The sequence below is a fragment of the Sebastes fasciatus genome, chromosome 23 (assembly GCF_043250625.1).
Source record: "Sebastes fasciatus isolate fSebFas1 chromosome 23, fSebFas1.pri, whole genome shotgun sequence".
NCBI classification, from domain to species: domain Eukaryota; kingdom Metazoa; phylum Chordata; class Actinopteri; order Perciformes; family Sebastidae; genus Sebastes; species Sebastes fasciatus.
In genome coordinates this window covers 15,209,633-15,233,435 of record NC_133817.1, presented here as the reverse complement: position 1 = coordinate 15,233,435, position 23,803 = coordinate 15,209,633, and the positions used below count along the sequence as shown (strand labels likewise).

At 42.2% G+C, this 23,803-nt stretch overlaps 1 protein-coding gene across 2 annotated transcripts in view; it reads left to right on the top strand.

The window, feature by feature from the left end:
• exoc4 (exocyst complex component 4) overlaps nucleotides 1–23,803 on the top strand; it is a 139,429-nt gene that overhangs the window by 43,576 nt on the left and 72,050 nt on the right. For both annotated transcript variants that reach the window (XR_012592582.1, XM_074624836.1), the window contains exon 11: nucleotides 4,455–4,551. Coding sequence is in view for 1 of the 2 variants with exons in the window: in XM_074624836.1 (XP_074480937.1) it covers nucleotides 4,455–4,551 (97 nt within the window). In the remaining variant the exon portion in view is untranslated. The remainder of the gene's footprint in view (nucleotides 1–4,454; nucleotides 4,552–23,803) is intronic.

The following is a 23,803-nucleotide window of genomic DNA, read 5'->3' as shown; positions in this document are numbered from 1 at the left end:
TGCATGGCTATCGTATTCAGACGTATGAACAAACACAAGCTTTTACACATTCAGGATTTTCATGTTTGCAGAACTTAATATTTGAAAGGCCAGTAATACTTTATGTACTGTACAATACATTATGAAACAACACTCATAATATATATGTATATATTATATGTAAGGATGTACTGTAGGGCTGGGCGATATGGCCAAAATGTTCTATCCAGATACAGGTCATTTCATATCTCGATAACAATATATGTCACGATTTAGCTTGTTTTCTGGTAATTCAATAAATATATAAATACCATATATAAAATAAATACACGGTAAAGCCTATTTTTGTATACTCCTGTGTGAATTAAATACTTGACAAATGAAAAGTACTGAATATTTACTCATTTAATTACAAAATTTGAATTTAAGAAAAGAAATGAATACATATTTCCATGTTAATTGCATTGAACTCAGTGGTAATGTAAAGTGAGATGTAAAAACAAAGAAACCCCAATCTTCAAATGATATTCCCTCAAAATATTTCACATCAGATTTTCTGAGAAATTTAAGTTAATATGTGCTTGTTATTATCAGTTTAGTCGACATAATTGTGTATCACGATATCTCGATGTATGATTTCATCACGATACGATTCCATTGAAGGACGATAAATTATCATATTGAATTATCGCCCAGCCCTATAAGGATGATTTATATGGGCAAATGTACATGGTAGAAACTGTTCATACCATCTTCATTTAAATTTATTTTTTATTAAAACATTTATTTAGACATGAGGGCTGCCAAACACTTTATATTAATAAGAGAATTTTATTGAGGGATGATAATACCAAGCATACGTAATATATCTCACTTTTAAATCCAGCAGTTAAATGCATTACAGATGAAAAAAATTACATAAAATCAAGAAAAGCCATAGCAAACAAGCGAATTTCAAGATACTTATTAAAGGTGCAGTGTGTAGGATCTGGCGCCATCGAGTGGCGAGGTTGCAGACTGCAACCAACTGAAACTTCTCCCGTGTGACAAGCGTGTAGGAGAACTACGGTGGCCGAAGCGAAAACGGGAATGTCCCTATCTAGAGCCAGTGTTTGGTTTGTCTGTTCTGAGCTACTGTAGAAACATGGCGGCCAGCTCAGTGAAGAGGACCCGCAACGTATGTAGATATAAACGGCTCATTCTAAAGTAACAAAAACAATTCATATTTTCAGGTGATTATACACTTATTAATATTATATTCCATCTCTGCTAATAGATCCCCCTAAATGTTACACACTGGTCCTTTAAATATTTGCACATTGAACCCACATATCATTAAATTATCATCTATTGCTATATACAGTATGTGCTATTACATGTACACATACACCGTCAAATAGTGAATTACGAGTATTTGGTCTAGCTTCTATCCTTTTTTTCTCCATACAGGCACACAAATTTAGATTGCGGACACAAAACAGATTCCAACCACTTGTAAATTAGGGATTATGACTGTTCCTTTGCCTGCGCCTGTCTGGATTTTCTCATCTCGCTCTCTCTGACACACTCGCAGATGCATACAGAAACACTCTCGGTCCCGGGAGACGTCGGAGTGTGTTAAAGAAGGCATCACACGTTCGTTCTTCCCTTGCCTAAATCTGGGCAGGGCCGGAATTCATCACAGGATCAAACCCGTTTCTCATCAAACCCAGGAAAGTGTAGCTAATGCAATTTCACTAAGTCACTGCCCGACTTGATTACATGTGGGCTGGGGAGCCCACGCTAAGGCACCGCAGGGGGCTGGATGGGTGTCACTGTGCGAGTGTGTGTGTGTCAGCATATGGTATCTGTGTACTTTAGGTTGATCCATTTGTTTTAGTGCCAGCACACCACTCACGAGTGAGTTTAAAGCCATTGTAGCGTGTGTGTGTGTGTATACATTTCTGTACCTGTCTGTTTGTACCTCTTTAAATCCACGGATGTTTTTATGGATAGAAGTGGTGTGCCATGTCTACTGAGGTGCGTGTTGCAGATGGAGCAGTGGTCCTCGAGGGGGATTTCAGGCAGATTTGGCCACATTAGAATGTGTCGCCTCTTCCTTTCCAGCTCTCGGTTGCCGTCCCACTGAGCACCACACCTCCAACACACCCCTCCCCGCTAATCCTGGATCAGACCACACACCAAGGGAACTGAAAACGCACAGACACTCATCCAAAGAACTCTAACGAAAAGCACACAACAACACACAAGCTCTCACAAACAAAATGGCACTTTTTACACATTATTTCGAGAGACGGCTGGCAGCGGTTTGGTGGCATCCTGACCTGAAACCGGAGCCGCCCTGTCACGTCTAGACAACTCTGAAGAATCCCATGCATATTAATGCCGGCCTATTTAATATTCATCAGTGCTATGCCCCGTTGGCAGCTGGTCCCAGACCCCATGGATCAATGAGGTCTCTTCCGCGCTCCTTTGTCTGACACGGATGCAGATGTTTAGAGCATGAAATTAAATTGGTCACTGTCATTGGGAATACATACATGGTAGTCAATTTGGTGTGTGTGTGTGTGTGTGTGTGTGTTGCCGGTTAGAGACGTGGTTCCTGGAGGCAGACAGGTAACGCTAACTTCCCCAGAGTCTATGACATGTTGATGTTATTCATGGGAACTTGATGACGAGAAAACAAAAGTTTAGCCAGCTCTTTCCACGTTGATGATCAGTGAGAGAGAGAGAGAGAAAGAGGGAGATGGAGAACGTGAGGGAGGATGAGCAGGAGAGTGCGTTGGCGGCAGCTTTGTTTAGGAGCCTGTAATTGAGTCTTAATTGAATTGGCACCAAAGGAAGGATGAATGGATGGCGAGATGGAGAAAGAGAGTTTGAGTGAATTGGACCTCATCTCCGTCTCCACTTAGCAACGCGAACGTGGGCTTAACGCGCGCAGGCGAATTTCATGGCAACAGATCGGAATCAGAAAACCCCCTTGATTTGAAAAGTTTGGGACGGATTGAAAGCTTTCCCTCGTCATTTTAATGAAAATACGGAGAGTGTTGTCTCTCCCGTACTTTCCTCAAATGAAACTTGTTCCATTAGAAATGTATTATGGAGCCCCGGCGCAGGGAACAATGGGTTGATATGCATTTGAATGCGAGGCTAGGCAGGCAGCGCAGGTAATGCGGAACAGGCTTTTCGCACTACGGCGAAGTGTCTTTGTGTTATATCACACAAGCTTTGCAAGGTCGTATTGGACATGGAAATGAAACGGGAGGAAACAGCGGAGCGAGGCTTTGTGCCAAGCTGAAATCTCCCCGTTTCAGAACACACATGCCACACACACTCTTACCCATTTCCAAACCCTATCAAAGTCGCTTGGATCGCCCTTTTTGTTTGATTTCTGTCCAGTTTTTCCTCTTAACTTGCTCTGTATACTTGACACCTCATTTCAACTGAACACACATTCAACAGGAAAGCATTTTGACGGTATTATTCTTACTGAGTCCTAAAATCTTGGAAGCAAACTTGCACTCTCCACACGCACACAGCTCAATTGTTAATGTATCCCTTGGTTTTGACTCTAGAAGGTTATTCATTGTATTGTCTGCTTTTTCCCCAGTCTCATGGATGTATTGTTACAGAGTGCGGTGGGTCTTAACCATAAACCTAAATCCACAAATTCTAATGAATAACATTTTCTCCACTGCATAAAGGCAGGAGTGCCACCCGCTGCTCGCCTTTTCCTGTATAAACATATACGTAAACACACACACACACACACACACACACACACACACACAGACACACACACACACAGACAGACAATCCTTTTGCTTTGCAGTTAGCCGTATTGACAACGAAGCGCAATTTCTTCTCCATCAATTATATTGATTACTTCAGGATGAGTGGAGGTAATGAGCTTCGGTGTTCTTTCTCTCCCCTGTGATCTCCCCTCTTCCCCTGTCTGCAGCCCCCCCACATCCCCTCCCCTTGGTGTCCAACTCCCCCGGTCCTCTCTGAGCATGTTACATGGCAATGATTTTCTGATTAACCCTGTTAGCTGTGGGGTTCACCCACGCGGTGACGCAGGGGCACGGAGGAGTGAGAGCATGTGGGACGCGGTTGGATTTCTGATGGAGAGCTGCACTGATTGAGGGGTGTGTTTTTTTAGGGCTAAAGTTGTACTCCTGTACTGATTGAATATTTAAATATTTAAAAACTGTTTCAGAATAATTTAAGATTTAACAAAAAATATAGATTAATGGAGGGAACATCATCAGAGTTCAGGGTCATCTACAGAGCAGCACGGTGATGGGCTGTTTGAAAGCACATCTTCCGAAACCACCTGACTCCTGTAAATGTCTTCCTACATATGATTCACACATTCACATTTTACATACCGCACCCCCTGCTACAACACTACTATTTATAGATGTCTATTTCGACATGTTTCATTGAGTCAACTCCTGTCTCCTGTGTTCTAGGTGGTGCTGATGACAACCTGATTGAAGGGGGAGAAATGAAGTTTGTGTGTAAACCGGGAGCGAGGAACATCACCGTCATCTTCCAGCCTCTTCTCAGGTACAGCACTGAGTGATCCACTCAACATCCAGCCACACATTGATTCGAATGCGGTTTCAAGATGTGTTTCTAGTTTATCGGGAATGTGATCAGCAAACACACAACAGCAAAAAACGTCTATAGTTACTCATCGGCAATGAGACAGCGCCTGCTGTATGAACAAGTGCTGAAGTAGTTCACTAGAGTGATGACTGTGGATCAAGCGGGAGTGACGAGTAAGTAATGAATAAAGCGATAAGCAAATCATAATTTACAGTAGAAGAATGAATACGGTGCCTGTGCTGCAATGCAATAAATCAGCCATGTCAATCTGATCACCCAAGATGCAGTTATGCAACGTATCCTCATAAAATGGTTCGTATGATATCTTGCGAAAAAGTTATTCTTAATTTTTTGTGCGTACTCCTACAAATGTCCAGCAACACGTGACGCACGTGTCAATATCTGCTTGTTACATGCACACGGTCTTCCGTCTTCACAGGAAACAGCTTGGTTAGGTTTAGGCAACAAAACTACTTAGTTAGGTTTAGGAAAAGATTGTGGTTCTGGGTTAAAATAACTCAGGATGTGCCGTAACCAAAGTATGGGAGTTACATGACAAATAAATCAACGTTGACTTCTGGTTAGAGATGCTCCGATACCATTTTTTTCCTTTCCGATACCTATTCCAATACCTGAACTTGTGGCATCGGCCGATACCGAGTACCGATCCGATACCAGCATGATAAATAAATATATAGTTAAACAGTTAAACATGTTGATTTTTTTCTAGGTTAATAAATTATATAGACTATCGATTCGCCGATACCGAATTTTGGGCAATATCAGATGCATTTCTGATACTGGTATCGGTATCGGAACAACTCTACTTCTGGTTACACACGGCGTATGAACAGCAGTCAGTGTCCACCCCGACTTCCTTCCTACGCTGCGTTTGTTGCTCTGTATACTTCCCGGTTCACCATTACGTGGATTACATACGAATACATTTCGTGGGCTATATACGAATTACAGCGCATTGCTTTTCTTATGTATAGCTACGAACAGTGTATGAGAACAGCCTGTGTCCAGCAGTAGGCGACTTAATCGGATCAGATTAAAATAAAGTGAATGAATGACCGAACCTGCCGTCTTTACTGGAACAATTTGGGCGGGATTCCATTAAGTTTACGAGATCCATGTGTGAAAGGGCCACTAGCGTCATACTGGTCTGTCAGAGAGGGATGGCCAAGCCACTCAAGACATATGAAGGACGCGGACATGACTCAATACCAGTAAAATGTAAACTAATTATATTACACGGCCTCTTAGTGACCATCTATCGATTTCAACCTTTTTAATGTTTAGTGGGATATCGTAAATCAAACATGATGTAATGTACTGTTCCTTCAGTTCCCAGTGTTTTGTTGTGATACCATCCAGGAATTGGGATCGACGAGCACCCTTCACTTTTATTCCCCATTAAATTTGAGTATTGTGAAGGTTGTCTTTGTGCTAATCTTCTGTATGTCTGGTAGTTTTTCTATACAGCGCTGTGGTCCCAGGCGAGTAGTGTAAATCTAATAGTGAAGCAATTTAATTGAATTGGCCTCCATGCAGTGATACATTACCTTCTAGGATCCATTAAACAGAGATGTTTCCTACTTCCACACTATGCCGCTTGGCATACATTTCTACAATTATAACATCATGGTGCATGGCTTTAATGCAGTGAGGCAGGATAAGTGTTCCTTTTTGTTATCCCTTAAATTAGTATGTTTTGACAGTAAAAGTGTCTCGAATACTCAGCCGGCGGAGAGCTATAGCTTCACAAAGGCCATCTGGGTAGTAACTGTATTATGAGGTAGCTAAGTTGCTTTACTGTTTTGTTCTACAAAGTTTAATCAGTGAATAGAGGCACACTTGAAAAAATGCTATACAGACAGATGTTTGTTTAGAATTCGTTCAAGTATACTGGCAAATAAATTAAAAGTATACTCTGACAAGTTAACGTTGGATTGGCTACTAAACAATATGGAATCACAGAAAGTTAGCCAGTTACTTTAGTTAAGCTAGATTGTACTTCATTTATCAGATCCATTTTTGCTCTTAATCACATCCCCACTAACTAAAGCTGTATTATCAGTTGTCACATTACCTTTGTGTTTGATCGATTGATTGATTGATGATACAAAATACTAGTTTCAGAGAGTAAGACTGTGTGCATGCATGTGTCTATGCATGCTTTAAAGGGAACATATCATTAAAAAAAACTCACTTTATCAGTGCTTGTGCACATATATCTGGGTATTTGGAGTACCCACCAACCCACAAACTGTGTCTGTGACTGTGTTTCATGAGCAAAACTTGGAGGGGTGGCTTGCACTAAGGTCAGCCCACTTTAAGCAAGCGAGCCGTTGTTTTTGCTAACTGCGGGGCTAAAGGTGCAAGACACGGGAACTTGGTCTGTGAGTTGTAGCATTTATTAACCGACAACCTAAACTGTACACACTGTACACTTGTAACCCAGAAAGATGCACTAACTTTCTAGTAAACAAACTCAATGTACTCTTCTGTTTCTCTGACTTTCTCTCTCTCTCTCTTGACAACACACACCGACACTCGCTAACATTAAGCACACAACCTACGCACTGAGCTATTCTTTAAAGGAGTTTACTGCCTGTCTAACACATTTTAGTTTAAAAAACATCTTAAAGATACATAAATCCCCCATTACTAGGTCTGGCAGGGAGTCAACTTGCAATACACTGGTGGAAACCCTGCATTCAGATTTGTCTCCCCTTCCTATGTCACATGCAGGCTCATTAGAATATATCGCTCACGGCTTGAGAACTATACCTTTGCAAAGGTGCACCATATTTTTCTTGCAAGCCAATCAGAGCAGACTTGGCTTTTTTGGGAAACGTCTTAAAGAGACAGGCGCTAAAACGGAGCGTTTCAGATAGACGGTGAATACAGGTCTATTTAGACAGACAGTATGAGAAATTTTGAACATTAAAGCATGTAAACATGTTCTAGTAGAAACCCAAAATACAAGTATGAACCTGAAAAGGAGCATGATGTGTCCCCTTTAATGTCTTTCTTGGCCTGTGTGTTTATGTCCCTTTACTGATGATTTGGCCCTGAATCTCTCCCTCTCTCTTTCTCCCTCTCTGACACACACATGCTGATGTTCAACCCCTGTTCACCGTGGGTCTGGCCAAGCTTTTGTCTGAACAAATGACCAAAAATAAAACGGTGACTAGCTTTCTGCCTACCTCTCCCATGTTGTCTGTAATGGTTCATATCAATCACGCCAAACTGCCTTGCACACAGGGCCCTCTCTTCTCTCCCTCTCCCTCTCCCTCCCTCTCACTTGCCCTCTCCAGACTTGTAGTGCCAACGGAGCGCTGTTTCTTGCAGATGGTTTTCTAATGGCAAAGCTCTGGCACTCCGCTGATGGATCACTACACCTCCTGCAGCCAGCCATGCAACTCATGGCAGCTTTAATGACAGAAGCAGTTGGGGGCGGGGGGGTGCGGGCGGCACAGGAAATCAGTGGCATGTGTGGCAATGTGTGGGCATAACGGGGTCTTAATGTTTGATTGCAAATGGGTTTTGCGTGACGTGATATATTTCTTTTTTTCCTCCTTAATCACATGAATTTTATATTGTTCTTGTGCGTCTGTTTTTCAAATCTGTCTATAATTCTGGTTTCCAAAGAACCGCAACATCTGCAAATGCCGATGGGGTTCTACCTTCCAGTGGTTACATAGTCATGTATGTTTCCAGTGAAATGTTGTGTTGTAATGTTGAACCTCAGATGAGAGCATTCACTCCAGAGAGGGTTAACTTCAGAGAATCGGATCTAACTGTGTTAACAGCCCGCATAATGACCAATCAGATCACTTAAAGAGCTTATGTAATAATTCCCACACGTATTTATAGCCATATAGCCTCACTTTTATATTTGGAATTCATTCAAAATATAACAGAAAGACTAAGCTTCTTATTTCATTCTACTTGTGTGATTACATTTTATCTTTCGCCTCACTGAATATCACTTTCTGCTGCCGCATTAACCTAATTTCCCCGCGGGTATTACCATTTCGTCTCATGTCATATTAAGTACTCCATTCATGGTTCAGATGATGCTGCATGCGATTGGCTTGTAATTAAGAATGGCACCTGTTTTGCATAAACGTGCTCGTAGTTGGAGTAGTAAACCCAGAGTTAACTGAACCAGCTGATGACAAGCTTCATGATACCAGTTATTCAGGATTGCCAATGTGATGGGTAGTAAAGCCAAGGAACCCAAAGAGAGCCAGCTTTGTGATACAGTCCCTTTGTCTGGGAGCAGCTCTTCGCTCATGCGAAGGTACTTAAGGTTTCATGGAAGCCCCATATTCCCATGAGCTCTCAAGGCATGTATAACCCAGGTGTGGGCTGTATCGTGCACATTTGGGCATTGGGCTTGTGGTTCTGTTTGGACAGAAGGAGTCAGAGAGTGAACAGTGAACAGAATTGCATACCTGTGATCCAGACTATGCTGCAGGGATTATATATATCCCACCTGGTCTTGGAAGGCCTCAGGCTCCCCCAGGAAGAGCTGGAGGAGGTGGCTGGGGAGCAGGACATCTGTCTTACCTGGGTTAGCCTGCTGCCACTATAACCTATCCCTGGCTAAACGCCAGGAATTGGATGGATTATAATGAAGGGGAGTAGTGTGGAGTGGACTCTTCTAATGCACTTATTGCTAATGTTTACCTTTCTCTATATTGATATTGCCCCAGTGCATATGCCTTTCTAAAGTAATTGCAAACAATGTGTATGTGGCTTTCTCTTCTATATACTTCATATTGTCAGATAGTGACAATAGCTACTTTTGTTATTTCCATATCAAACCTCAGATCAACCGCTAAGTATCATTATTGATTCTGTCTGTGTGTTTGACATTTATTACCAGCAGCGACAGCGCGTGGCTGGAGAAACCTACTGTGGCGGGAACTACCACAGAAGTGGTTTTAAGTACTTTGCCAGGTGTTTATACTGTACGTCTGTGGACCGATTGTAGCCCTAGTTTGGTTACATCTCTTCTAGAGACGACCTCAAGATGACCTCAAGATTGACAAAACATTACCCCCCTTTGGGATATCCATGTCTGTTTTAAGCTGAGCAGTGTTTGGTTGTGATTTGGTTCTGCCCTCACAAGTATAGCAATCCAACCCGATGTGTCAGAGCGTAAGAATGTATTGTCTTTAAAGATGCACACACATAAATATGGGGCAGGCTAGTGTTTGTGCATGTAGCAGCCAATTTAGTTTGACTTGTGGGGTCTCCCGCTGACATTTGGGTGGTATTTACACCCCTCGCTCCGGACGAGGTTGGCATTTTAAAAAGCTTCAGTGGGCCCCTAATCCCTCCCTGTTCACCATCCACAGGATGACCAGGCAGGATGCTGTAGTTGCGTCTGTGTGACAGAGTGTGTGTGCGCAGGTAAAGTCCTAGCAGAAGTGTTGTGTTGCCAAATCTGAGTTAATTAGTAAGTAAAATGTTATCTTATCTGATATGAATATGGTCAGACCTATGAAAATAGATAGAGTTTTAGAAAAACAATTCTTTTTTTAGTGACTCAAAGTCGTGAACTTGCTTGCCGAAGGGCTTTATGTAATAGTATCATATTCACGCTTGGCTAATTTTCTTTCTATTTCATTATGCTTTTAATCTCGCTGTTTTTTAATTACTAGCTCTGACTCCTAATAGATTTTCAGACTTTCAAATTACCTGTGGGGATGAGTCGTTTGAACGTTTCAGTCATCTTTCAAAGTTATTTACTGTGTCTCATTCAGAGTTTGACTCACAGTCCTTTTTGTATGCGAGTGCATGTTATTGCTGCCGGTGCATTTCTGTACCAAAACATAAAAGAAGCTTAGATTTATCCTGCTGGTCTTCAGGTAATGTCAGACTGGTAGGTGTGCTAGATCGTTCACTTTACTGCTGTTTAACAGCCGGTAGAGTACGAAGCCCTTCACGGTATTATCTTATTAAAAAGTATTCATGTCGATGTGCAGATACTTGAATTCACACAAGGTCTACTCAGAGTTGGTTCTGCTGCAAGTGTCCACGGTCGAGAGAGAGAAAAGAGTCAGAGGGTCGGAGATTGACAGAGAGCGCTCGGGGGGGAAGCAGAGAGGGAAGGACAATGGAACAAGCGATGAAAGGAGCGAGGAGCGGATAGAAAGCTAGATGACAAGAAAAAAGGACAGAAGGGCTCTGCCTCCCACTGCCGTAGCCTGTGGTGGAAACGAAACACACCATGATTCTGCACTAATTTCACACTCTCATTAACTCCCCTCCCGAGCAGCGCACATAGACCGAAAGAGCAAGAGTTAGAGGTGAAATGGAGTATCTCTAAAGAAGTTTTTAAAAAAAGTATTTTTCTCAAATTCTTGAGCTGTAACTTGCACAGTTGGATTCTCAAAACACAGTATCTCTTAAAGAGCAAGACTTTCATTACTTTAAGAAAAACCTGAAAGTGTGCGGGCTTATTGAGAATTCTAATTATTACCTGTGGACGCCCATATAACTTGCAATACTATTATATTGCAATACCGCACTACTGACAAGCCAACCGCAGGGGATGGCAAACAACCGCCACAACTGCTGAATGAATGAATGAATGAATGAATTGAATTCTTTGCGATGAGAGCGCCACATTTTTACACTTTGCTACAAACGGCAGCAGCGTGACGAGGTATTCTTCGCCGAACGTCTATTTTTGCGCTGAGCCCTGCACGTTTAGTGTTTTTCTGGTCGCAGAGAGTTAAAAAAATGTTCAACTTAAAACGCTGCGCTCGTCACTGTCACTTTTTTTACCCGTCCTATCACAGTGAAGGAGGGGCGGGACGAATACCATGAAGACCAACCGTCACATGCTACATGTAGGCTACAAGTGCTGAACAACAACAATAATGGAGGAGAAATTAGTACACATAGACCGGTGGGTTCGTCCTCTCTCCCTACATTTTCAGCCTTCCTTTCATCCAGAGCAAGTACTCTACCTTGTGGCGAAATGTTTTACTTCTGCGGATATTCCGTATCATAGCAACCAGACGCAACCAAAGCTGAAAAGAAAAAAACACAGCGCCTCATTGCCCTTCTGTGTTCTGCATTTAACAATAAACAAATATTTAATTATACAGAACTACAATCAGGATTAATGAAGTCATTTGCAAAAAGAAATGCAATAATATTGCATATCGCATTGAAGAGCCAATCATTATCACCGCAGGGGAAATTCCTTCACCGCGACAGCCCTACTTACTAATAAAGTCCAGTCACTAATTAAGTAAGGGGAACACATCCAGCATTAAAAGATCATTATGATTTTTTTCATAGACATGATGCACCATTGCATTAGGGAGCATTCTGTTTTATGTAAGTGCGAGACCAATATCTGATCTACAGCAAGGTCCAGTGCTCAGTTTGTCACCTTAAATAGTTAACACTAAAGCCAAATTAATTCCGAAAGCTAGAAGGTGACACGATTCGTCAAGCCGTAGAAGCGGGCCGTTATTATGATGAGCCTCGCCATCTGCACGTATCTCTGTTTTTATTGTTTACTAATGATGAGCAGACAGAAAAACAAGTGTGTTTATCGCTTTCTCTGTCAAAGTAGTGCTGCGGTAGTCACCGTCCATACGCTCCCTGCTGCTGAAATGAAAATGGCACCCATTACTCAGGTATTTATGATCCATATAAGTCCTGCAATTACACAGTCTTTTATGATGTTGATCCACTACGCGGTTAATTGGGCAGCATGAGCGGCCTCGTAAGAGTAGGAGCACACAAAACTAGAAATCTTTTCAGATACATCCCGGCAACAATAATTGTTTGATCAAAAAGTCTTTGTTGACATCATTTTGTGAAAATACTGGTGTTTGTAGTTGCCCAACGTATGACCTGTTTCAAACATGCAAATCCCCACTGTGGCAGAAACTGAAAATGGCAAAAATAATTTGCGGATGAACCCTAACCTTCATTTAGTCAGGCAGCGGCTTCATAATTACTGGTGAAGACTACAGTTTTCCTTCAACAATAACATCTGAAGTCAACCTCAAAGAAGGTGTCTGCGTTCAGGCTATTAAAATGCAGCATGGATGTCTTGTCTTGAGTCTTGCTCACTCACTCACTCACTCACTCACACATGCACGTACTGCTTTGCTCTGCCAGCCCCCTGCTCTCTCTTCTAATCTTTTCTCATTCGTTCAGGAGGCTTTTCCTCAGTAAATAGCACCCCTCCCTATCTCTCTCTCTTTCTAACCCACACCCATTTAAAAACTGGGAGCATAGTTAGGAATCAGGTAGAGAGAGGATTTTACACTGCAAAGGTCAGAGAGAGAGAGAGAGAGATAAAGAAGGTAGAAGAAAGAAACCAACAACAGAGAGAAGAGAGCAGATGGAAGGGAATGAAAGAAAAACACAAAGGAAAAGATGATGAAAAAAAGAAGCAAACAGACAGGTGGGATGAGAGTAGAGAGAGAGAGAGAGATAAGTCGGAGGAAGAAGAAAGAAAATGCAGTGGAATAGGAAGGCTCTTAGATTGCATGTATGCTGGGTGGCATGTTGGCTTGCTTTGAATTGAAGTTGTTTATTTTATATGCACATATACACTCTTCAAATATCCGCAATATTCTGCACACGGGGAGAAAATGAAAAGAGAGGATGGCAAGGAACTAAAGTAGGGTGTAACTAGTAGGTATCGGAAAATTGATTGGAGAATCTGAGAAACACATTTGGCTACGTTCTTTGTGAAAAAGTCAATACAGCTTCAGATTTTTGGCAAATTTCTGGTAACTCTATGTGCTCTGGTTACTTATGTGGTTGGTGTGTGTGTGTGTGTTTTTGTGTCCTGCTAAGTTTTCAGAAACAAACCTTTCAAAAGTTTGGAGCAGCATCCAGGGTCTGAAAAGACACCAATGCTGAAGTGCCTTAAACTTGCATTCTTTCTAACAGCCAGCAGGGGGCGACTCCTCTGGTTGCAAAAAGAAGTCTGATTGTATAGAAGTCTATGAGAAAATGAGCCTACTTCTCACTTGATTTATTACCTCAGTAAACATTGTAAACATGAGTTTATGGTCTCAATCGCTAGTTTCAAGTCTTCTTCAATACAGCATGATGTTCATTTAGTAAATTATGGTCCCATTTAGAGTCAAATAGACCATAAAGCAAGGTATGCTTTAGGGCGTGGCTACCTTGTGATTGACAGGGCGCTACCACGGCGTTGTCCGGTCTGGGAGTTGTCCGTGTTTTCGTCTTCAAACTTTAACCCTTCCACAGTGTGTTTTCAGCTCATGAAAATTCCCTTTTGGTCGCCAAAAAAAACCTTATTTTACTTGACAACGCCGTGGTAGCGACCTGTCAATCACAAAAGAAGCCACGCCATAAAGCATCCCCTGCTTTATGGTCTATTTCACTCTAAAAGGGACCATAATTTACTAAATGAACATCATGCTGTATTGAAGAAGACTTGAAACTAGCGATTGAGACCATAAACTCATGTTTACAATGTTTACTGAGGTAATAAATCAAGTGAGAAGTAGGCTCATTTTCTCAAAGACTTCTATACAATCAGATTTCTTTTTGCAACCAGAGGAGTCGCCCCCTGCTGGCTGTTAGAAAGAATGCAAGTTTAAGGCACTTCAGCATTGGCTTCACTCTTCAGACCACGGAGGTTGCCCACTGGTCTAAATAGGGACTTAGCTGCCTGAGAGGGATATCTGCTCACTCCTACTAAATACCGACCAAGAGAAAAAAAACAAAAAGACATATGGATGGAAAGTAGCAGAAGACAGATGGAAAGTATAGGAAAGGAAAGCCGCTGGATGTCTTGCAAAACACAATGCCAGTTTGCTATGAATCTGTCAGGTGCTCCTGCCTGTCACTAGCTGCAGCATTGCCATATCTTTATTCTTTTATCTCTCTGATGCCCTCCACGCAGGACAACACACACACACACACACACACACACACACACACACACACACACACACACACACACAACACGTTGTAAATAATACTGCCGGTTTTATCGCTTTCCAAAAGTGCAACTTCAGCCACTTTCTAGTGAGGTGCAGAGTTTTCAATCTCATCATGTCTTACAAGCACACGCATGTACGGAGACTGACATACACACTGCGGGCATGACACACACCTTAACACACACACACACACACACACACAAACACACACAGCAGATATTGTGCAGGAGATTAGATCCATCATTGCGGGGGTCTTTTCTCTGGCTTTAGAAGGTGGATAAACTCTTTGATTGCGTTTATCCATCCCATAATGGAATCAGACTCGGTTCCCAGGGCAACCTGTCCAACAGACTCATGTGATGCAGACAGTCGTCAGTCGGAGCTTAAGGGGGTCTAGTTTGTCTGAACGCTCAGCAGTAGACTCCTTATGAAGTCGGCTTTGAAGGTCCCCGAAGGTTTTAGGTCCGCGTGGGGGGAAAATAACGGATACTGGGAATTGTTGCCCGGTCAGATTAGAGAGAAATTGTGCCAGGACAACAAAGACAAACATTTATATGTCTTTGCAGCGTGTCCAGATGACCGGGTCATAATCACACAGATGTTCACACAGTCCCCGCAACCCCCCGCAGTGCCTGGTTGTCTCCGACTGGCTGCTTTTGAAAGAGATTAGGTCGTATTCTCTGGAGATTTTGTAGGTTTGTGTGTCTTGGTGTATTGTGTTTCCAACAAAAAATGTTTTTTGAGTGTAGGATAATTTAATTAAGCCTAATATGGTTCTTCAGACCTGTTGCTATGAAAGGACAGAAGTGGGAGGACAGAATGCCCTGAATGCTTATTGAATAAATGCCAGAGGGAGCTGCTGCCAAGACGAGAATTACTGATCCACAATGAAGAGATGCTTTCGCCATGTGTTGCCACATCCCTCACTCTTCATTCTGTCATTTTTCAGGGATGCAAAAGCCAAACAAAGATGGAGTTAAAACAAGGATATACTATATTCTGTGTTTCTTATCTCCTCCTGTCCTTCCGAGAGTAATGTCAAGGTAAAGACAGAGTGTCCCGGAGATGAGCGATTTACAGATTTTCTCCTTTGAATTCAGCCTCGGTCGTCCTGTCTTTTCCTCTTCCCATCCTTCCATCCCTTGACAACATGAGCTGCCACTCTGTGTTACTGTCACATGAGCGAGCGCCGGCCCCCACATCACAGCAGCCTTTGATTGGCCAGGCCTTTCCAGGTCGGTGAGCTGCTGCCTGATAATAACCTTGTTTGATTGCTGGAGCAGAGATGTAATTGATTGATCTGCTCACCCTGTCTGGGGCCGGGCTTCTGAAGTAGCCTGTACAGATGTGTGTGTGTGTGTAGGCGTGTGGTGTTGGGGGGGGTTGGTTGATTGTGGAGGGGAGCTCCAGATAAGCACACACAAACCTCGCCTCAGACATACGACACAGATGCAAACACATGCACACATACCCACTGTTATTGTATATAGATGGTACCAGAGGTGGGCAGATGTGGGAGTTTGTTTTTTTAAACTCTTCCCAGCACGTCGACTCCACGTACCTCTCTAAACAAACCCCACCAACCAATCAACAAGTCATTAAACCTATTAAAATCCTCCAGCTCCCTCTGACAGCATTGTTTGTGATCTCCTAATTGGTGGTTACATAAGTTAGTCCAACATTCTGGATAGTTAATTATTCTCAAAGATAGATGCTCCCAACTCAATGCAGCATCTAATCCAATAGTGGCTAAACAGACTCTGGGCATTACTAAGAGACAGTTGATAATTGGGGTTGGAGAATATTTGTCTTTTGTGTGGCTAAAATCAAGGTTTACAGGCTAATTAAGGTTACGATTTGTGTTTGTGTGTCGCACATGTATATATATATATATGCACTTTCCCTCTCTAATTAATTAGCTTGGTTTTATTTATTGTTAGGGTGTCCACATAATGGCCATATTTGATTCATCTTGAGCGTGAATAGAATCAACCAGTTGTTGGACAAAGAGTTTATTTGCTGCTCTTGTCTTCGATTTGTACTTTTGGGGTAATTTGGCCTCTGGCTCTGCTCGTCTTCTTGTAGTTATGACGGATCTTTTTGGTGTTTATGTTATATTTATTTTCCTGTCTGGCTCAGTGGAGATGTCTTTCCGATAGGGTTTCTAACTCTGGATATAAAAACCAAGTATGTCTCCCCCTGTACCCAAACCTAAACTGTGAGATGAAGGATCTGATAATGACACGACATATAGTACATTTTTAAAAGAGATGGATGTTTCTCCCCCTTTCGTCCTTCCTCACCCGTCAGTGATGGTTTGATGCCCGACCAGTCATGCTGGAGTCATGGTGTGCCCATTGAGTGTGCAACCAGTGGAAAAGTCAAACTGGCAGACTCTGATTGAATCTGTATATCAAGTATCTCCTCTCCTCTCCTCTCCTCTCCTCTCCTCTCCTCTCCTCTCCTCTCCTCTCCTCTCCTCTCCTCTCCTCTCCTTTCCTTTTCTTGTCTCCCCTCCTCTCGTCTCCTCTCATCTCCTTTACCCTTTCCTTTCCTCTCCTTTCCTTTCCTTTCCTTTCCTCTCCCTTCCTTTCCTTTCCTTTCCTGTCCTTTCCTTTCCTTTCCTCTCCTTTCCTCTCCTCTCCTCTCCTTTACCCTCTCCTTTCCTTTCCTTTCCTTTCCTTTTCCTGCCATCTCCTCTCCTCTCCTCTCGTCTCGTCTCGTCTCGTCTCCTCTCCTCTCCTCTCCTCTCCTCTCCTTTCCTTTCCTTTCCTTTCCTTTCATTTCTCTTCTCCCCTCCTCTCGTCTCCTCTCATCTCCTTTACCCTCTCATTTCCTCTCCTTTCCTTTCCTTTTCCTGCCATCTCCTCTCCTCTCCTCTCCTCTCCTCTCCTCTCCTCTCCTCTCCTCTCCTCTCCTCTCCTCTCCTCTCCTCTCCTCTCCTTCTCTCGTCTTGTCTCCTCTCCTCTCCTTTACCCTCTCCTTTCCTTTCCTTTCCTTTTCCTGCCATCTTCTCTCCTCTCGTCTCCTCTCCTCTCCTTTACCCTCTCCTTTCCTTTCCTTTCCTTTTCCTGCCATCTCCTCTCCTACCCTCCTTTCTCCTCCCCTCTCCTCTCCTCTCCTCCCTTTACATGAGTTATTTAGAGCCAAAGGTTATGAATGTAAACATATATCTGTGAGACAATTATCCGATTCCCTCCAAGACTTTGACTCTTTCCTCAGAAGAGGGAAAATCGATGTAGACGTCGATCACTTCACTTCATTTTAAAAGTCAAACCAAAGCAGCAGAAGTGCACATGCTATTTTCCACATTGCCTCCCATCTGCTCTCCTGTTTTTCAGTGAAGCAAGTGAAGCATGGAAAGTCGAGGGATGGAAACACTTTTGCAATAAAGTGTAACAACATTGAACTGCCAAGCGTTCCTCTAGGGTTGATGAGTGCAACACGTTCACCACAGCCCCCTTGTGTCTGTGAGTGGTCTCCTCTCTAAAACTGTTTGGTTAAATTCATCACATCCACCCCGAAATAGAGCTCACACCCACAACAATGACGACTGGAAGGGAATTTCAACCAGGCTCTGTGAGGGGAAGGAACAACAGAAGGGAGGTGGGGAGAGAGAGAGAGAGAGAGAGGGGAAAAGGCGAAAATCCATTATGTTTGATGTTGGTGTCTCACCCTGGCAGCACAAAGCTGGTGGAAAAACCCTGTGAAATGACATTAGGGGCGTCTTGTAATGTGATTTCAGCTATGTGTGAATATGAGATTTCTAATGGATTTGAGCACATTAGAGCAGTCTTTATCTGTAGTATTTATTCCCCCCTGGTTTCAAATGCAATTTGCTAAGTACGGCGTTTCACTCAGCTCTATAGCTCAGTGGCTTTCTGGCTAGAAGGGATGTGGGGGAGGATTATTTTATTTTTTCTTCTTTGTGGGGGCGCTACATAAAGATATCATGATAAATATTCGAGGCACAGCATTTGTGACAAATTGGTATATTATAAGAGAGAGAGAGAGAGAGAGAGATTATTTCAATAATATGTGCAGAGGTATGCAGAGAAGAATAGTTTAATCAGGAGCAAGGCTCTGTGCATGTGTATTTCAGATTGTTCCACTGTTCTTATATTATGTGTGTGTGTGTGTGTGTGCAGGGTTTCTGCAGATCCTTAAAAGGTCTTAAAAGGCATCGAATGAATTAATCTAAAGATAAGGCCTTAATTTGTATTAAAATGGCTTAAATCAAGCTTTCAAAAAAGGCTTAAAAATGCTAAGACAAGGGAAGTAAGATTTTCTTTTTTGTTCTCATTGTGTTTTTTTTCTGACGTTGCATTGAAAAATCTGAAGATAATTGGTAACATCTATTTAAAAAAACATAATTTACCAAATGCTTCTTGTATTAACGTCATGCAGATCAGGATAACGGAAACATAATAACTGTATCATTGTGCACAAAAAATAAAAAAATAGACTTGAAACGGAAAAAAATATACTATCGGGCACTTTTACGTTCATACGAGTGAAATGCGAGTCATTACATGGCCTGTTTTATCAGACATGCGTGAGACCGACGACCGAGCATCCTCTGTAGACACACCGTAAACGCATCCTCTCCTGTGTCGGAAATGTCACAGCTGCTGCTGCAAAGTTGACTCTTCCTCGTTTAATGACATCATACCGAAGATTTCAAGGTGGTCTGACTTACTGTAGGGGCACAAAAATGTTAAAGCCCCCAACTGGTTGGAGGCAGGTTTGGCTGTCTGTGTCACTCTCCGTATTGTTAGCAAGCTAACTGGGGGAGCTTACCTTACACAGAACCACATGTCTGGACACCCCTGTACAACTTGGGTTGATTTTCTAATGTGTATCAAAAGAGGGGAGAGGCTAAAAGCCAGCATTTCATTACTTTTTAAAGAAGAAAAACAGTTTGGTTCCTCTGAAAATGAGCATTAGATTAGAGTATTACATTTTTTTATGGCTCAAATTTCTTATAAAGTCAGATTTGAGTTATAAAATAGACATCAAATTGAGTATTTTCTAATGCACAATGGGTAGACAAGTGCATAGGAAAAAAGAAATCATGCAGATTTTATTGAAAAAAAACTGTTTCTACAATATAAAACAGTGTTTTCACTAAAGCTACAAATTATTTTCATTAATATGATAAAGTAGTTTTTATGCCAAGCTTGTTAAAAATGAAAATAAACAGGTTGCCCAGTCAAGGCCGACTTGCTAACAAGTTCAGTCAGTCAGTTTTATTTACTAAATTGTTGACATGAGAATATTCTGTTGCAGCCCAGAGTTCAACATTGTGGTGCATCGAATAAGATTTCTGCCAGAACTTGTGATGAATGAACAGCGCTGTTTTGGTGCGAGACTCCAGTGCTCTGACAGAGTGCCATTTTCATAACACCACCAGAATCTCACATTGCTTTCACTATAAAAAAAAAAGAAGAAAGACAAAGACTCGTGTTCGTCTTGAGTTTTCCTGACACCCTAATATCTGTCTCTGACTGATTGGGGTCACGGCATGCCTGATTAACACGAACATTTACGTGTTCCTGCCAGCATTTCCGCAAATTGTCCCAAATCAGCCAATGTGTTGCACTCGGAGCTCTCCGCAGGCTTAATGAGCTAGATTAAGACGGAAGTCATTTAACCCCTGCCTGCGACACACACACACACACAGTCTAGATAGGCATATGTACTCATCACAACCAAACAAGCATTAGCACACACACGCGCACTCACACCACCACCTCACCTCCACCCTGTATTTCAGTTTGGAGATGGAGCGAGGCCATTATGCAAATGTCAGGTGTCAAGTGTAAATGAGATTGGAGGGATGGGAAACAGAAGTATTGAATATCACACCGGCTCCCTTGGCAACTGCGCCGAGGTAATAAGAGCATTCCAGGACGTAGGCTGGCAAAAGCCTTCGTTACACTGAAAGATAGCAGCGGAAGAGACTGAATGAAAAATGTTAAGAGGAAGTCCGTTGGGTCTAGTTGATCTAAGAAAGACTAGATAACGCTACCACCCGTCTTATTCAGACTTATAGAGTATGAATGAGCAAGGTGGGGGGAATTCATTACTTCCTCCTGTTGTTGTTTTCCAGTTGTCTTTAAAAGTTACTTTACATCGCTATAGATACAAAGGAGGTTATTTTTTTCTTTTTAACACAGATCAAGCCGTTACTCCACCCAGCTCATCTCTTACGTTATCCAGGGCTGCGAACATTTCTATCATTGATTAATCTGTAGATTACTTTCTCATGGTTTGGTCTAAAAAGATAATCAAATGGCAAATCAAAGTAGTTGCCAATTGTTTTTGCTCAACTAACTAATCGATTAAGTAAAGAGGACCTGTTATGCTTTTATGCTTTTCCCCCTTTTCCTTTTAGTGTGTTATATAGTTTTCTTGTGCATGTAACAGAAACTCTGCTCCTGAACTGCCTGAAACGCCTCGCCTGAATTCCCACCTTTTCTTCCGTAACGTGGTGATGTCATCAAGTAACACATTTGAATAATAGCTGCCTAGCGGCTAGTTTGGCACGCCCTCAAACAAAGCTAGTTAGAGCTGGAGCTGGAGCAGAGTCTTAAGGTTCGGTTGACCAATCAGAGCAGACCTGGCTTTAAACATGTAGTAGAAACCCAAAATTCAAGAACGCACCTGAAAATGATTATAATACGTCCTCTTTATCTAATCATTTCTGCTCTAATGTTCCCCTTTTGATTATTCAGTTTCTCTAATAAAAGTGCGTTATCAGTTTTACCAGAAAGTCTCAGTATCCCTTCATAAAACTAACCCTTTTATTCAGATTAGCTTGGAATACACAGGCGTGTGCAGATGTTCATTGCAGGTCATTTCATCATCGCTCACAGAACTTTGGCCCAGCTGTTGTTGAACACCGGTTGCATGCATCTCTCTCTCTCTGTCTCTCAATTTGATCTTTTTATCTCTCTAGTCTGTCTATAGCTGTAGGCTGTGTACTGATTATTATGACTCCTCATGCCTAATCCTCTTTTCTTGTCTCCATCTCTCCTTGTCCCTCTGACTCATTTACTGCTGGCCTCGGTCTCCCTATAAGAAAAACAGAACGATGAAATAGTCCTGTAATTTTCTGAAACCTTAGATTACAACTATTAGTTTAATAATGGATGTAACTCTGAACAAATAATAATAGTAAAAATGTCATGTAAATGTTAAATGCAGCTCTCCACATGCACATTCTGGTGTACGTTTTCGAAGTAACTGACCTATGAAGAAAACGTTTTCTGATAAAGCCTCTAAAGTATTCAATGTGTGATCTTAAATACTGACAACAACTACTCTAGCAACACGTTTTCTCTCTCTCGCTACCTGTGCAGCCTAAAGAAAGCTATACGTTTTCAGCTGACCTTTCAGAAACCTGTCATTAGCCAACAGAAGCTCTTGATTGTTCTGCAGACTGCAGGCAACACGATGTGTTTCATGGGAACTGATCAAGATGAAGGCAGACATGCAGAATGACACTGACATGCTTTTTGAAGAGCCATGGGGAGATAGTACGCCTCGCGCTCTCCCTGGTGTCATGTTACAACCACGACAGTAGATTCATAGATTCCTCTGTGGTGTGTGGAGAAGCAACAAATGCTAATCAGATTGCTATTTTCAATATTTCATACTAACGAAGGAGCAAGCTGAGTCATTGTGGAGAAGTGGAGAACACTCAGAGATGCTACAGTGTATATTAACATCTACAATACTTATGGTCTCCGGGTTGGGTTGCATGACGTTAGCAACGACACAGAACAGATGGGTATTGTATACTGATAACAAAGCCTGTGCTATCAAAGACGGGGAATTCCACAAACTAATTTAATCAGGTGAAGCGTGTGAAGCGCTTGCACTGCAACTCCTATCAGATCCTGATCAGTGAGCTGCCACTTCCATCATGGACTGTTGCAACTAGGGTTATATACCGAACTCTGTACTTTTAAGGGTACCGGCAGAATTATGACGGACTTGCATTCTTTCTAACAGCCAGCAGGGGGCGACTTCTCTGGTTGCAAAAAGAAGTCTGATTGTATAGAAGTCTATGAGAAAATGAGCCTACTTCTCACTTGATTTATTACCTCAGTAAACATTGTAAACATGAGTTTATGGTCTCAATCGTTCAAGTCTTCTTCAATACAGCATGATGTTCATTTAGTAAATTATGGTCCCATTTAAAGTCAAATAGACCATAAAGCAGGGGATGCTTTAGGGCGTGGCTACTTTGTGATTGACAGGTTGCTACCACGGCGTTGTCCGGTCTGGGTGTTGTCCGTGTTTTTGTCTTACAACTTCAACCCTTTCACAGTGTGTTTCCAGTTCATGAAAGTTAATTATAACTTTTTGGTCACCTAAAAATGTCTCATTCAGCGTTCGGTTGAACTAAGCTCCACCCTCTCGTGTCACTTCTGGTTGCAAAATGCCAAGATGGCGACGGCCAAAATGCTGAACTCGAGGCTTCAAAACGGCATTCCACAAACCAATGAGTGAAGTCTCGGTGCCTACGTCCACTTCTTATATACAGTTTATATTTCAGAGAGAGTAGCGTACCGAAAAAAGGTACCGTTGGGTACCAAATTCTAGGTATAGGTATCGGTTCAAATATGAACGGTGGCCAACCATAGTTGCAACACTGCACTGATGCATCACAATGAAATGTAGTCCAATCCAATTTTCTGTGAAATTCAGTTCAGACAGTAGCCGACAATCTATCCTTTTATTACTTAATTGTGTAATTATTGGCTGCTTTAATAAATAATAAAGACTATTCTCTACTGACATTTCAATGTGCATTCATATCAATTATAGTTCATTGTCTTGTTAATTAATTCAAACTCTCACTGTGATCTTATGTGAACCGCAACTCGCTCAGATGTTCTGAGAAATGTATCCATCAGGGAATTTGTTTTCCTCTCCTCTTCTCTCCTCTCCTCTCCTCACCCCCTTTCATCTCCCCTCCGCCCCTGACCTCCCTTTGGTCATCCTCGACATCTGAAATATTTTATGGACAGATTCTCTATTTACCCATATGGCCGTGTACATGAAAACACATTGCCCACGCACAAACCTGTCACTTTCTAAAGTGAAACACACCAAGTTAAAGGTCAGTGCCCGCTCAAGGTTGTCTCTCTCCCCCCTGAGAGCCCTTTCAAGTGGACACACACACACTCTCACACGGAAACCAAGACATGACACACACCACA